The following is a 16,792-nucleotide window of genomic DNA, read 5'->3' as shown; positions in this document are numbered from 1 at the left end:
GCCAAATAAAAAGATGTCCGAACCAAACAGCAAAGGAAAAAAGAAGGAAGTTACAGTCACGTGATCGGAACTAGAGGGAGCACACAGTAGAAGAATTTAGGCCATCCCATTGGCTTTTGGGATGTTCAGACCAGACTACTAGACATAGGGGGGAGAGTGCATTATAAGTACAACCAAAAAAAGCACTCGATTTGGCAAAATATTAACAATTTAAGAAAGAAGTTGTCAAAAATAATTAATGTAATAAACAGCCCAAAATGGTTTACATTATCATTAGTAGCTTTTAAATTTCCAAGGTTTGTGTAAACAATTTAGAGACAAACCTAACCACGTGAGACATGATTTTAAATGATTATTTGTATTCTTGTACATGTTAATTCTAGAAATTTTGTTTCTTCCCAAATTCTACCACTAAACAAAGTTAGAATCACAGTGAAGAAATCATTAATAAAATAGCCATTCAACAAAAACAAAACGATATAGTACATATATTACTAAATATAAAATGTTTATATTTTTTGTCTGATTACCTCCCCTTGTTTATTCATCTTCCACACTACAGAGAACGTAAGTCGATCTTCGTCAGGATTCAAACTGCATAACTTTTCACACAGTAACCGTGGCAACATGGGTATAACCTTAAAACAATTTTTTTTTTTAAAGTTCCATTAGCAACACATTATTCACCAATAAAATAAGAACTTTGAAACAAAGACCTCCAGTACACAGTATACACATGTAGGTGTCCTTATTTTAAGTTATACTGCATTTCTTAAAACAAGTTATAACTGATTTTCTGTAAGGATTATGATTAAAAAGATTACCCAATGGTGTCATCAGATGATAATAATGAAAATTAATAATAATAACAATAACTTAAAAACAAACATTCTCATTATACCTGAAACATGTTTATAGATATTTTAATTATAACTTTTCAGGTGGTTTGTTTTGGGGGGTGGGTATGTATGTATGCCCACAAATGACTGTCAGGTCAGATGTCGGGAATTAACGTGCTTATATCAATTTAATGTTCAAGCACGCTCATTGTGAGCACGATTTCTGACTAGGGCCAGAAACTGTGCTCACAACGAGAGGGGTGCGGAGAGTGTTAGTAAAAAAAAATAAAAAAAAATAAAAATGTTTATACAAATGATTAGATAAAAATACTAATTAATGGTTAAATAAAATTTATTTACAAGGAAGTTAAAAAGTGTTTATACAAAGGGTTAAAAAGGGTTTCTACAAATGATTACGTAAAAAGTAGAATATTGACAATAAAATATGTCTGGTTAATCTGGTATTTATGTCGGAGGAGAGTAGACGGGAAGGTCTGCCCCATTTTTAATTCATTTCCCTAGGCCGTCCCATCCACCACCTCCACCATAATGGAAATGTTGGGGGGTGGGTGGATGGTAGGTCCCAAAATATCAATATATGCATACATAGAATAAAGAATTGAAATTAAAAAATAAATAAATCTAACAATAAGTGCTGTGTGGCCAATAGAGCTGGGCGGTATACAGTGTATTCCGTTCGGTATCGTTACCATGTCAGTATCAATTTACTGTACAAAGCAAATTTCAAAATACCGAAATTTCAGTATTGAAATTTTTTTCCCTCCATTTAGTAAAACACTAACAATATATCTAATGTACGCAAAATGGGTTGGGTATAAACCAGACAAGGGCTTTCTGTATGGAATTTTATTTTATTTAGATGAAATTAGTGGGCGAGACTTAACTCAGGCATATATTTAAAACCAAGTATACTGAAAATACCGTTTGATTTCGGTATCAGTATCGGTATTGGTATTGTGTCAATACCGAATACCATACTGACACCGAGATATATCACTCCAAAAATACTGATAGCAATACCAAAACCAGACATCAAATTTCAATACTGCCCATCTCTAGTGGCCAAACTGTTTGAGTCTCTAAACAGAGTTTACCAATGTCACCAATGTCATGATAAATTAAACTGAAAAACATATTAATTTATCTTGTTAAATTGATTGGGTGTTTAACTGTACACAATATTATACCACAGTGAACCTATCTTCATATTTAATAAATTATTACCTATTTCAACTTGGAAGTTAGAAACTAAATACTTTGGGGGCATTTTCACCATTTTTAAAACACTTATTATTTTCATTACCAATTTAAAAAATTAAAAATTAAATTTACCTGATGCGCATGCTTTAATAAATGGATGGCAAAATTGGAACAGATATTTTATTAATTAATAATACATATATACATATATAAATTATAAGTAAGTCACATATGAACAATATTTGAAGTAAAGGGGCAAGCCATTTAGAATGTATTAGTGGGGTATACCACTAAAACTCTTTTCCTGTTTAGTTGACCTCATATGCAATTTCGTAGCATTTGTAAAAAAAAAAAAAGGAATATTTTATTTTTAAAAACTGCTTGTTATGTATTCAAAAGATTAATCTCGTCCTTATGTGGGGAATGAGGCCCAGGTACACCCTCTGACCCTACAGATGTTTGTTAAATACAATCAAGGCTATTAGGTGTTTGGCCTTGTTTACTGATTATTTTACTTCTTGCCCAGTTTATGTAATAGACACTTCTGTCGGAGAATATAAAAATAACTTGTACATTATGAAATCATACTTCTATAGTAAGTTCTTAATGACTAGGCTAGGGATTTTCAAAGCTATCTTAGCACTAGAAAATCGTAAAACTATCATAAGCTATGACGTTACTACAGCACATGCCATAGTGATGTCATAGCCTATGGTTTTACAATTTCGTAGCACTAAAATAGCTTTGAAAATATGGGCGTCGTTAAATAAAACATTTCTTTTCTGTTTCTTTGTTCCATAACAATTATCATTTACGCAATAGTGTGTGACATGAAAACTCAAAAGCATCATGCCATAACAGCTTACAGAACAATTAGTGTGGAAATAAAGTGCAACTACAGACTGGTTGCAGTCTCTGTCATGCTTCAACATGCTCACATGTTGCTGGTCTATTATAAAAATTTATATTTATTTATGTTTGCATATACTATAGAGATATGACTCTTACAATCTTGACATATGTGTATATGTATTTATACATATAAAGTAAAGACAAATTCTGTTCAGTTCTGAAATGTCTAGATAGTAATAGATTACATGTAGTTTTCTCGTTAGTATTAAAATTGTAAGCTGGGTGTTATGTGAAGGCTTGCTAAATCTCAAGGCAGCATGGTGTTGATGGAGGACAAGATGGCACTAAACTATTGATGCATGGCAGATTGCCAGGGTAAAACATGGTAGGAAAAACACCAGTAAATTTGTTGCTTGTGGGATTGAATTTTTAAAATCCCTTTTACTCCTTTGAATTCCATCTCATTTCTTCCCGATCTGGCAACTCCTCCTATTGTTCAACATCTTTCACTGCCCACCTCTACATCCCAGTCCTTGCTCTCCAACTGCGAAAGCTGCCCCTCTCTTTTGGCTAACTGTGCCACATACCTGTCATTCCCCATCAGCTTTTAGCTGTGGGCTTGGTCTGAACACTTTTAAGAGGCACTTGTAACCACCTACTGTGCTCCCCTACTATCGGTGGTCGTTAATTAGTGTCGTGGGTCAGATCAGCTTTATTGGCAGCAGGGGACGAGGATGCCAGGTGGGTGCAGGGAAGTACATAGAGGCACCCATGAAGGAAGTTGAGCCTCAGTCAATATCAATTTCGTTTAGTCCATAAAATCTGATATTGCCCGAAATGTGGTCAATAATTGTTTTATTACATAATGATATCCATTCCTGCTTTGTTTATCAGACTCGAAATACGCCAATACTGATAATTTCCCACATAATGCGTTCTAACCGATGATATTTAATGACGTCATGGATTTATCCAGGATTTTTCACCTGAGTCCCATGGCTGATCGGATTGGGAAAATTAGCGTGATTTTAGTCATAATTGGGAATTGTTTAAAACATAATTAATTATATTTGTTTTGTTTTAATACATTGTTCTTAATTAAGTAAATAATAAAACAAACTTCACTGTTCTTTAATTTCTTTGATTCAACTCCCACATCACTGTTAAAAGTTATACATATTCACTTAGAATGACGTTTGAACTACATTTAATATCAATGTTCAGTATATGCAGATGTGGCAGCCAAACATACCAATTTAAAGTTTTAACTTATTAAGTAACTGTTAATAACATTTCACAATACCATCATGGCTATTACATGTACTTGTGTATCAGTGTTGACTGACATGCCAAACACCCAAATCTATTAAAAAGAAGATTATCTAGAGTCTAAAAATGTAACACTGGTGTGTGAAAAGTAACTACTATAAAGAATAATATTAAACATAAATTAATATCCAATTTATATAGATCTATGATAAAGATAAAAACAACTTTGTTAGCAAAAACATGTATCAGTTAAGAGGCTTATTATAGCATTATAGTATTATACTCCCACCCACAAATTAGTAATAAAGTGAGAAATAAAATAGGAACCAATTTTTATTTTTATGTAAGTGCATTGTTGTTAAAATGGGTTTTATTTAGAAAATTTGTTTCTAATTTTCATTATTATTCATACTTACCTAGTACTAGCACAACAACAATGCTATACGACCCTGAGTTATAACCTCCACTGCAGAATTATCTCCCCTTGCCGGATGTATAACCTACACCCGCACATGGGTAGACTGTATATCCTCGTTATCGATTCAAAGTCCGGAATGACTGAATCAAAAAAGACCTCCCTCAGGGCGGGTGGGAGGTAACGGTTGTTGTGCTAGTACTAGGTAAGTATGAATAATAATGAAAATTAGAAACAAATTTTCTAATAGTCTTATTCAACTTACCGTACTAGCACAACAACAATGCTATAACAGACGTGATATAACACCGTTAAAGCACGAGAATTTAACATTAAAGGGAGGAGGTAAGAAAACAAGGAGGTCTTACCCATTCAACCAGTAGTGTTCGTCTCAAGTAATGATACAGTGAAAAAGCAACCCACATCATACGAGGTATAAAATGTCAAAGTGACTTTTAAATTGAAGAACTACAACCCCAATTAAAAGTAAACCAAGTTAACAAGGTGAGGAAACCCACACACCAAGTAATGGTAAAAGACACTCGACTGCCCCAGATAGTCAACCATCCACCCCCCACTCTCCAAACAGGAGGTGGAGAACTATCTCCCAGAAAGACTGCCGCTAGCGACCGGACGAAATAAGGGTCGCCCCCTACTCGTGGCCCTGCGCACCGAAATGACCTGCTGCCCTGCAATGACTGATTGAATCCGCCGAGTTCCATCCGGACCAACAGCCATATCACGGAAATAAAACCGGTCAAACGTGTGTCGACCTTTCCAAAACCCCGCACTCATGACCTTGAAAATGTCCAAAGAATCATGGAAATTAAGGGAAGCAGAAATCGTCCGAATCTCATGAGGTCGAACGGAGAAATTCCGCAGAACATGATCACCCGCCTTCTCATATGCCAGTTTGATGGTTGCAGCAATCCATCTCGACAAAGCATTCTTCGTAATGTCTCCTGGTTGGCGTGTGAAAGAGATAAACAGTCTCTTAGTGTTTTGCCGGAGATTTCTAGTACGCTCCAAATAGAATTTCAAAGCCCGCACCGGACAAAGAAGTCTATCAGAATTATCCACAGAAAGCGTACGAGATAAACACTGAATGATGGCCGGAGGAAACTCTTCCCCTGGCACCTGGTTCTTAGCCACGAAAACAGGATCAGTATGTAATGTAACTGACCCGTCCGTATTGTAATCCACCAAATCATGCAAAAAAGCATGAATCTCACTAATACGACGGCAAGCCGCTAAGTGAGACCAGAAACAAAGTTTTACACGTCAAATGACGAAGATTGGTGAATTTCAAAGGCTCGTAGGCCTTGCCTTTGAGTGCATGCAGAACCAGAAAAACATTCCATTTAGGCAAAATGGAAGGCTTCTCAACCGTGTTTTGCAACGACTTAAGCAAGTCATGCAACACGAGATTCGTCCACACTGCCTCAGAGTAGTGAAAATGGACGACCGGTGACTTCTCACTGTTTGAACCTTCAGCTGTCTTTCTTGAACAAGAGTCAGAAAGTACTCAGCTAAGTCCTTAACAGTAGGTGACAAGGGATCCACATCCCTCTCAGTCGCCCAACGAACCCAAGCACGCCAGTGACACTGGTAGACCCTCTCCATAGACTGGCGCTTCGAAGAGGAGACAAGCTCTGTAACCCGTTTAGAAAAGCCTCTGTTTCGGAGGGAAACCCTGACAACCGCCATGCATGAAGTCGGAAAACCTCCAGCTTCGGATGCCACTCTGTCCGACACAGTCTCTGACTGAGCAGATCAGGTATCAACGGCAACCGCACCGGCTCCTGCACTAAAAGTGACAGGAGCGGAGGAAACCAGGCTTGAGCTGCCCAACTCGGGGCTACGAGCGTGACACGACAAGGTTGCTGTCTGATCTTTGCCAGAACCTTGACAAGCAGAACCGGAGGGGGAAAGGCGTAAAAATCCAGTCGTGTCCAGTCCATGCTCAACGTACCATACTCCAGTGCCAGTGGGTCTGGTACCAGCGATACAAACACTGGCAACTGACTGTTCAGGCGAGTGGCAAACATATCGAGTTGAGGACTCCCCCACAACTGAAGAACTCAATAAGTCACCGTCCTGTGCAACATCCACTCCGTCTGAACCGGGGAACGACGACTCAAAGCGTCCGCCAAGACGTTCACGGACGAAGGAATGTGTTTGGCCGATAACACCACTCCCCAATCGTTGCACTATTCCAGAATCTCCAAAGCCGCAAGACTCAATGACAGGGATTTGGTGCCTCCCCACCGATTGAGGTACGCAACAACCGACGTGTTGTCCGACCTCAATAAAATTCGACGATGTCGAATAACGGTCCTGAAATGGAGACAAGTGCGACACACTGCTTCCATCTCCAACAGGTTGATGTGACGACTCCATTGAAGCGGTCAACACATGGAGCGTGCGCACCGATGTACTTTGCTCCACCAGAAGACGTTGCGCCAACGTCATGAAATTGTGAAGTCGCGAATAAACCCCAATCGGAGAATCATGTCGATCACAAACTCCATGCCTATGAGACATGCCGTCTGTGACGCCGCCGGAATTAACCAATCGTCCAGGTAATTGTGCATCCGTATACCCAACAGATGTACACGCCCCACCACTGCCTTTACTACCCGAGTAAAGACGTGAGGGCTTGTGGTCAATCCGAGCTCTGCCGTCGTAGAGGAACCGCAAGTACTTCCAAAAATCCTGATGGATTGAACATGCAGTTAAGCGTCCTTCAAATCGATGGACGCCGCCCATTCCCCCACCTGAAGCAAAGCGCGAACAGACTGAACCGTCTCCATCTTCATAGATGGAATAACGACGTAAGAATTCAGCGGCTTCAGGTTTAGAATTGGTCGCCACTCGCCATTCTTCTTCTGGGCGAAGAACAGATGGGAATAAAATCCCGGAGTGCCCAAATCTACCTCCTGGATGGCTTTCTTGTCGAGAAACTCGACAACCATCTTCTCTACCAGTACTCATTTGTCGACAGACTAACCGGGGGGAGGACGTCAGTGGAGGGTGTGATGAAAACGGAATTCTGTATCTGTTGCGGACAACTGACAAAACCCATGGGTCCAGATCTGGCAGTTCGCACCAACTTTGAACAAAATGGCGCAATCTGCCCCCCACAGGAAGATCTGCTAACGGAACCTCCGTAAGCAGATGTCGATTGTCCACACACCCTTATCCCGGCTGCTTCCCACCCCTGGGCGCCTTGCCATGAGCGGAACCACGAAAACGTCCCTGTTTCGATGAACCACGGGCATTACCCGACTGCACACCCGAATCAGACACCACAGGGATCTGATAACTGTCAAGAAAAGTCAATTTCTTAACAGGTGGAGGCTTAAAAGTAGACGCTGCTTGGCGCTTATGAGCAGTTCGGGACTGAGCAGCAGGGACGAATTTTGCCGCTTCTTGGTCCATGACCAAGTTAAAATTGGTCCCAAAAAGTAAGGTTTCCCTTACTGAGCGACTACGAAAGTAGGTTTTAACCACACCCGTCGATCTCAGTCCCGCCAGGTAGTGATCCCGATGCAGAAGTAGACTGTTGGCAAAAACACGCCCAGCAAGCTGTGCGACGTGATGAGAGGTTTTAGAAGCCGCCAACAAACAACCCTTAGCCATAGGCGGAAGACCCATGACTGCTTTATCTAACCCAAATAGGAACGTACCTAAATGGTTATTGACTTGAAAAAGAAGTTTAGATAACCTCTCCAAAGTCTCTAAATCCGCGAGTGGCACACTGACGTTAGGAGATGGGTGGCAGTCTGCCTTCACCCTAGCGGAAACGACCGCTGGATGTGAAAGGAAGGAAGCTCCCAATGTCTTATACAAAGACGTGGACAAAACCTTCGCCGCAGACAAAAGTTTCCCGGTAGCTAACGCTGCCGGAAACTCTTTACGGGTTTACTGGTATCACCATGAAGATGGCGAACAGACGAGGCGGCGCCCTTGCGCCTACCACTTGTCCGCGAGCTCTTTGAACTGGACACCGACTTGCCGACCAACGGCAAATCGGTATGGAGCACGACCCCCAGAGGTTGCCACTGTGCTCTGCCCATCGTGTTCACGTCTAATCATCCTCTTACGCTCGGCGTCTTTTGACAGCTTCTTAGTCTTCCTACCACGTGGAGGGGGACCAATTTACACAGATATGACACTGGCGTTCAAAACAACACGAACGACATAACAAATGCTGATCAAACTGGGGCAGTCGTTTAAGACAACCCCCCTCGGCACACACAACCAGCCGTGTCAGACATAAACCCCCTGTGTAAATCACCCAAAAGACAGAGTAAAACAAAATTACAAATTAATAAACAATTTAATAATTTGAATTTTTTTTTACTACAGAACTCGAACACGACTGCAATGGAGGACTGCAGAATCAAAAAACGAGGATATACGGTCTACCCATGCGCGGGTGTAGGTTATACATCCGGCAAGGGAGATAATTCTGCAGTGGAGGTTATAACTCAGGGTCGTATAACATTGTTGTTGTGCTAGTACGGTAAGTTGAATAAGACTATTCATCATATAATGAACTTCAAAAATAATTTCTTGCAATTTTAATAGTGTAATGTTTAAAAAAAACCACACAAAAACCCACACCTTTAAAACTTATTAAAGTTTGCAAACATACATGGTGGTGTGCAACCGTAAAGACTGGCCACTGCAGTATTACGTCTGCACAGTGTTACAGTAACAGCAGTTTGTGAGCCAGTGATTAGACGAACATGGCAGGAAAACAATTGGAAACGTTTTTACAATGTATCTAGAGACTTGAATAAAATGACATCGGTGTATATATCCATGACACTTGACAGGGATGGGACATGCTGTGGGAAAATAGTCATTGTTGAACTGCTACATGTGAAAGGAAATAAAAATAATTATCTTGTAGATGTATCCCCACCCCCCCCATATGACCATTGTCGGTAGTGCTAGGGGTTGATTTAATGTTTTTGTTCCCCATCAGGCTCAAACAATGTACTTATTTGGTGGACATTTCTCGGAATAGAAGTAAAACTTGATCAAATCTTAGGTATCATGTGCAAAGGCCTGCCACAACAGTAAGTTTAGATTACACAGGGCTTCTACATTATGGTAGCCCCATTCCCATGGCTAGTGATATTTGATAAGATCGTGTTACGTTACCACAACTGCTTCCAATTGTTGTTTTGGGGATTCTGTGAGAATTATTTACTTTGTTAAATTAATTTATCAGAATAGACATACAGTCAAACCTGTCCTAGTGGCCACCTTTACTTAGCAGTCACCTGCCTTAAGTTGCCACTTTTTTCCCTCCCAAACAATTTATAATGTAAATGAACCTGTAATAAGCGGTCAACTGTCTAACGTGGCCAGCGGCCACCTAAACCGGATCACAAATCGCTAAAATACCTGTATTAAGTAGTTACTGTAAAGTTTTACTATTATATAAAAGGGATATTTTAACAGCAGCGATAAGATGCAGCAAATAACCGATCTTCACAACTTCAGGAATGCTAGTACCCATTCAGTCCCGACATCTCCACTGTGTATCAGTTAAGAAAGTATGACTCTGAAATGCACCTAATTGCCTCTGGGCAGGCTACGCTTGACATTTGTAGATTTACTTACTGTAACAAAACACTGCATGAAGTAGGAATTAAATAATTAAATGGAAAAAAAACAAAAACTTGTTGAGAACGGTTAATTTAATACATTTCATTTGCATTATTTCTGAAGGAGACATGTCAAAAGTTGATTTATAGTCAACTGCGAAGCACACATCCATTGATTAGCAGTACAGACAGTAAAACAAGAAACAAAAACAAATGTTTTAAAGACTATATATGTGGCAACCTGTACTCAGTGGCCACTTTTATCTACTCCCTTGTGTGACTGCTTAAGACAGATTTGACTGTAATTACAAAATATTTATTCACCAAATTGGGAATTTATAGCCAAGAAATTGGGAATGTTCTGTGACATTTGCTTTTGGGAAGGTGCTCATGTTTGGTACCGTACATTGCATGGATAAATTCCTATGACACTGTATGAGAAGCATAGAAATGCAGAAATAAACAGTTGAAACATTACCAAGACAAAAATTAAATTCAAAACACTATGATCAGCAAAAGTGTCAAAATCACATTTAAAAAAATATATAATAATAATAATATAATAATAATAAATCTGAACATACATGTACTGGTTACCTCCAAATACATTCTTTATTTGTAACATAAAATCCTGACAGTGCCGATTCCAACTGCGAAATATTCCTTACAAAATTTTATGATTATTGACCTTATCTTTGTCATATTTGTGGAATTAAAAACTCAGTGAATAAAAATGTTATCTTTTTGTTGAAGGACAGCAAAGCATTTTGTTTGTGGTTGTTTACATTAAAATTAACAGTTTAAGTTGCATTATGTTACCTACTCATTAATTGGATAGAATTTTGTCTCATCTTTATTTTCATTGGTTAAATCTCCCAGGAAAATATCACTTTTGATCGGACCGGTGAGACCGACTGAGGGCAATATCACTATTTACGGAAGGTCATGTGACTGGTTTTTGAGCAACAAGAATACAGACATATTTGCATTATGTAATAATGATAATAATTAGATATTGATATGAGATTGGTGAACAAAATTGGTGACATTTCTGCTGGGGACTGGGGATGTTTTTGATAGGGGTTTCTTTCTTGTTTTGTTTTGGGGGTTTTACTTGTGTCGGGCATGGTGGTATAAACTTTTTACTAGCCTGACTGTGATAAACACCCGTCACGGGTGTCAGGCTACCGTATTCTAGAAGGCCTGAAAGTACTCACTTTCTGCACCAGATAAACACTGTTAGCCCGCTTAGCTGCCGTGCTGTCCAGTGGGGTGTCCTCGTGCAGGAAGAAACTCACATCTGCGATATGAACTCCAACCTCATATGTTCCTACAAACACAATAAACAGCCACATGATAAAAGATAAAAAGACATTTAAGTTCAGATAAACACAATAACAATCAGGCCCAGGAGATAAAGTTAGTTTTGTTTAACAACACCACTAGAGCACTTTGATTTTTTAATCATTGGCTACATACATTTGGTAATTTTAACATATAGTCTTAGAGAGGAAACCCGCTACCTTTTTTTCCATTAGTAGCAAGATATCTTTTATATGCACCATATCACAGACAGGATAGCACATACCATGGCCTTTGGTATACCAGTCTTGGTGCACTGGCTGGGACGAGAAATAGCTAAATGGGCCCACTAACGGAGATCGATCCCACACAGACCGCATACCAAGCAAGTGCTTTACCACTGGGCTACGTCCCACCCTGGCCATGAGACAAGATAATATTCAGGTGGGATGTCGCCCAGTGGTAGAGTGCTCGCCTGCAGTGCGATGTGTCACAGGATCAATCATTCTCAATGCACTTAGTTTCTCCCCATTGAATCTAGTGTCCCACAACTGGTGCATCAAAGGCCCTCTATATAGTCCTTTCTATAGGAAATTACAATCATAAACCTACTCTACTGGCCAACTGTATTAAGAGGCCACATTTATATTCATTCAACACATCTAACACAGCATAAACTCGCCTATATTAAGCAGCCACCTGTTTTAAAAGTTCATTTTTTGATACACTGGTGATACTAAAGTCTGCGCACATAAGCATTTGCGTTATACTTTAAAAACAAACTCTATCATTAAAAATATTTGTTTTACCGCCACAATACAAGGAAACAATTAACATGGTACTACTAAAAGTTAAAATGTTTTGGGTTTTTTCAAACTCACTTTTCTAGCGGCACCCCCCTGTATTTATTGGCCTGCATGATGGCATATAAGTCTGCACAGCAACCGTTAAAACAACCACTTCTCTCAGTACTGTTCACATAAACAATGAACGACTTATAGTAAGTTCTGGACAGCGAACACTTCCTATTATAGTATATTTCAGTTTAATTTAGATTATGCAAATAAAATGGATGTTCCATGCTCCTTAGTTAAGATAACACAAAATGACAATATACAAAAAGCCAACGTCACAATTTATTATCAATATTCAACAAAAGTTGACTGTTATTAATCATAGATCGTCAAAGCCCTTAACTGTGTTATGCTTCAAACTATGTTTGGTTTGTTTTCTCATGCACTTTTCATGCAATCAACATCTGATTTGTTGTTGCCTCCTTGTCGTTCAATTGTGAGGTTTTTCTTCACAGTTCGGGAATATTTCCATTGACAATAAAGTTTGGGATGGTAAATGAGCACAAACAGGTTTTTTCACCATATAGGAGAATGATAATTATGAAACAGACTATAGCTGAAAATAGGCCATGTGGTCAGCTTTATATTCTGGGCAGCCACTTTGGTTGTGTTCTGTCACTCAGAAGGAAATTCAAAGTATACTTGGGTGTTTACGTTAACAGATAATATAAAACATTTATTTCATTTATGGATTCATAGATTACAATAAGGTATGTATTGCAGCATTTATGTAAACCTGTGTAAGTTGATATACAGAACTGATCATTACAGCGATGACAGTTATGATAAGAAAACATTGATTGAGGCTGGCAAAAGTGTGCTTTTAATGCATTAATTCAGATTTTTATTCAAATAAATTGTTATCTATCCATTTAATATTTTATATGCCGTGCAGACTAATGTGACATGGATGTACCCACTGTGGTGGCGATAAACACGTTTAACTGGACTTGTAAAAGATTCCTTGCTGCGACATGGATGTACCCACTGTGGTGGCGATACACACAGGTTTAACTGGACTTGTAAAAGATTCCTTGCTGTGACATGGATGTACCCACTGTCGTCGCGATACACACAGGTTTAACTGGACCTGTAAAAGATTCCTTGCTGCTTTATTACTATTCATCTGTGTGGCAGTAGCAGTTTCCTCTTTCTTTCTCGACCAAATTTCAAAATAACAATATGGAAGACACCAAATTGCCTTAAGTTAGTTTAAAATGTGCTCAGCGGGCATTGAACTGTGCTCAGCGGGCATTGAACAACATTCATTTCCTTTCTGTTCACAAACATGCATTAGTTGTAAGTCTTAATATATAATATATAATCATCTTCAGTAGATCACCCACAATAGTGTAGTTTTTGTCATATGGATGCTTTGAAGCTGGGATGTTTAGTTCTATCTTTTAAAATGATGATGAGGCTCGAATGCAATGCAATGTAAAATGCAATTAGGAGATAATCACATGGAGTTTTTAGATTTGCAGGTGTTATTGTCTATTTGATCCCACAAATGTTATTTTTGACCGAAGGCGTTAGCCTGAGGTTAAAAATTAAACATTTGCAGGCATCAAATAGACAGTAACACCCACAAATCGAAAATCCCCATATGGTTATGTTCACTGTAAACTGAATCTTTTCTATACGGAACTAATTGTATATTTGGTATTTCTTGAAAAAAACATCTGGCTACAATCTGATTGTAGACCCTTGAACAGTCAACTTGGCCTGTTCCAATTGCTAATGACGTCACTTTCTAATGATGTCATTAGCTTTCCTGGTGTTATTTTCATTTGATCCTGGAAAAAGAATGTAATTAACCAATCACAATACAGAACACATTCAACATCAGTTTACAATGCAATACAATGCAAAACAATACAATATGTAGTGCAAAATACAATGCAATGCAAAGCAAAATGCAATGTAATTGTATTGTTTGGTATTGTATGTAATACATGTTAAACCTTAAAAAAAAGACATATCCAACCATCGCCCATATTTTCACAGGAAACAGCATCATCCAAGTCTCGGGCTGTTGAAGGGTCGATTGTAAACACACACTTCTGTCGAAAATCCCTGCGTGTTTGATACTCTTCTTGTGGAATTACCCAGGGAGTTTCACTTGGAAGACAAGCCAAAACCTAAAATCATTAAAAGAAATAAAACAAGGGAAACCACTTCTGATGAAAATCCAGCAGTATTGATATAATATTTTGGAACACTTTTGAACAATCCAATACATACATGTACTGCCAAATTAAAGATGTTTCACTTTAAATTTTGTTTTTAATTAATTTTATATAATATATATATAAAATTTAAAATCTTTATTTGAGATTAACATGTGCAAAACTGTAAATTGTTGTGAAGGGTTTTCTTCACCGAATAAAAGTAATATTAATTGTTTCAACAGTGTATATTTAGTCTACAGATAAGAATTGTCTAACATACGGAAACTGTAAAAACTGGTTGTACATTTAACATGGTTATAAATTGTGACGGCAAAATACAGTCCTATGAACTGACAGTGTATATATTACAGTTTGCAGCCACAATAACAAAATTGTACAATGTTACAACTGGAATGGCAGATGCCGGACTATATTTAGTTGTGACAGGGAACTCTAGGATTTCCTTATAATTCCGATGCGAACTTCTGCTTTTACTGCCTTTGTCACCTTTTTACAATGAGGTGGGGCAAAGCACCCAAACAAGTCCCCACCCTAGTACATCCTGTTAAGATTGTAGGGCAGACTAAGATTTAAGGTGGAGTGAAAAAAAGATATGACTGAGGGGCTAAACCCCCTGCCCCAATGCACCAGAGTTCAAATTTGGAGCACAAATCCCCCACCCCCTGAATCCTTCATCTCACCCACCTGGATCCTACTTCTATCCAAACACAGCACAAAGGTTAAACATCAAACAAAAAATGGTTGTTTGAAAACATAGCCTTTGATATAGCAGTCATGGGGTACTGGTAAGAACTGGAAATAACCCAATGGGAGACTGGGTTCACCGAGAAGATTCGATGCTATGACCCAAGCTCCTCCACGAACACTCTACCAATTGTGCTAGGTAAAGGGTATGGGTAAGGATGAAGTGCACACGTCGTAACATGGTGTTAGGACCAATATAACACTGGGCCCTGGTTTGGAGTGTAAGAGAAGAAATCCATTCCCAATACACTGGATACTATTACCAACGTTGATTATATGTATTTTACTACAGACAGGATACTGTGAGGATCTGGGAATTTAACACATTCCCAGTTAGTATTTTACAAATAATATTTGCATTAATGTTAATGTTCCTAAATAAAGATAATGCACCTTTAAGAGAGTCTGGGAAAACTTGTTTGTTTACATTTAGCTTTTCACCCATTACATGAATTATTCACAATTCAGAATATTTGGTAGTATTTAGCAATGTATTTATTATTAAAGACTACATACTTTACTTTATGCAACATGTTAGTAGTTGTAAAGTGATGGAAACTCAGAGATTAGTTGTTTGTGTCAGCCATGTGTTCATTTAAACTGGTGCATTTTCGAGTCTCGATCAACATACTTCCGGTATCTGTCGTGTGCTAAATTTAAACCTTGCTATTTGTGCACTAAGGTAAACATTTAATTATTTTTAGCATCAATTTTAGTGAATTAATTAATGTAGAAATTATTAAATATAAAAGTAATTAGGCACATGTAGTTCATTAAATAGCGTATTCCTGTTATATTATTTAGTTGAATTTCCAAATATATCTGAAATATCCAATAGTGTTGGATTTTTCCAACCGTGTTGGGTTTTATCCAACATTGCAGACGATGTAGTGGGAAGTTTATCCAACGGTGTTCGATATTGTGGGATCGATCCCACACCGACCGCACATCGAGCGAACACTGTACCACTGGGCTATGTCCCGCCCCTTGTGGTATTTGGAATTCTGCAGTTGGATTTTAATGGGGGTATATATATATACCGGTCCAACCGACATTTGTGAGTTTCGGTCAATCATTTGCCCTGATAGGAGGGTTGGGTTTATTTATAAATTACTCAATTATACAGGAGTTACATAAGTGAATATTACTGGGATAACTTGTAGAGACCAAACTTACAACATTAATGATGAGATAATTAACTAAGATTAAAGGGTATTATTTTCGGCATTTATTATTAATATAATTTAGGGAGATAGACAGCACCCATACACAGAAAAGGTGTATTCTCCGAGTGTTGTGGTTTTTATGTGGCAAAGTTAAATGCATATACAGAGAGAGAGACAGAGCTAGATAAAATGCCTATGCAGTAGATATAGGTCTATGTAAACTAAACACAAGTATTTGAAGTGTGTATTCTTGCAGTTATTGAATTATTTGGTCCACAATTTAGATTGTATATATTATAATGTTGGGGACTTCA

General features: G+C 38.4%; 1 protein-coding gene across 1 annotated transcript in view; it reads right to left on the bottom strand.

Moving 5' to 3' along the window:
- Positions 1 to 16,792, bottom strand: part of LOC121390200 (DIS3-like exonuclease 2) — a 105,897-nt gene that overhangs the window by 47,216 nt on the left and 41,889 nt on the right. Inside the window, exons 11-13 of the mRNA XM_041521964.1 lie at positions 14,364 to 14,517; positions 11,438 to 11,550; positions 531 to 638 (exon numbers count right to left, since the gene is read on the bottom strand). Coding sequence (XP_041377898.1) covers positions 531 to 638; positions 11,438 to 11,550; positions 14,364 to 14,517 — 375 coding nt within the window. The remainder of the gene's footprint in view (positions 1 to 530; positions 639 to 11,437; positions 11,551 to 14,363; positions 14,518 to 16,792) is intronic.

This window comes from Gigantopelta aegis, chromosome 15 (genome assembly GCF_016097555.1).
Source record: "Gigantopelta aegis isolate Gae_Host chromosome 15, Gae_host_genome, whole genome shotgun sequence".
Classification (NCBI taxonomy): Eukaryota; Metazoa; Mollusca; class Gastropoda; order Neomphalida; family Peltospiridae; genus Gigantopelta; species Gigantopelta aegis.
The sequence above is the reverse complement of the archived record's forward strand: the minus strand, read 5'-3'. Positions and strand labels throughout refer to the sequence as shown.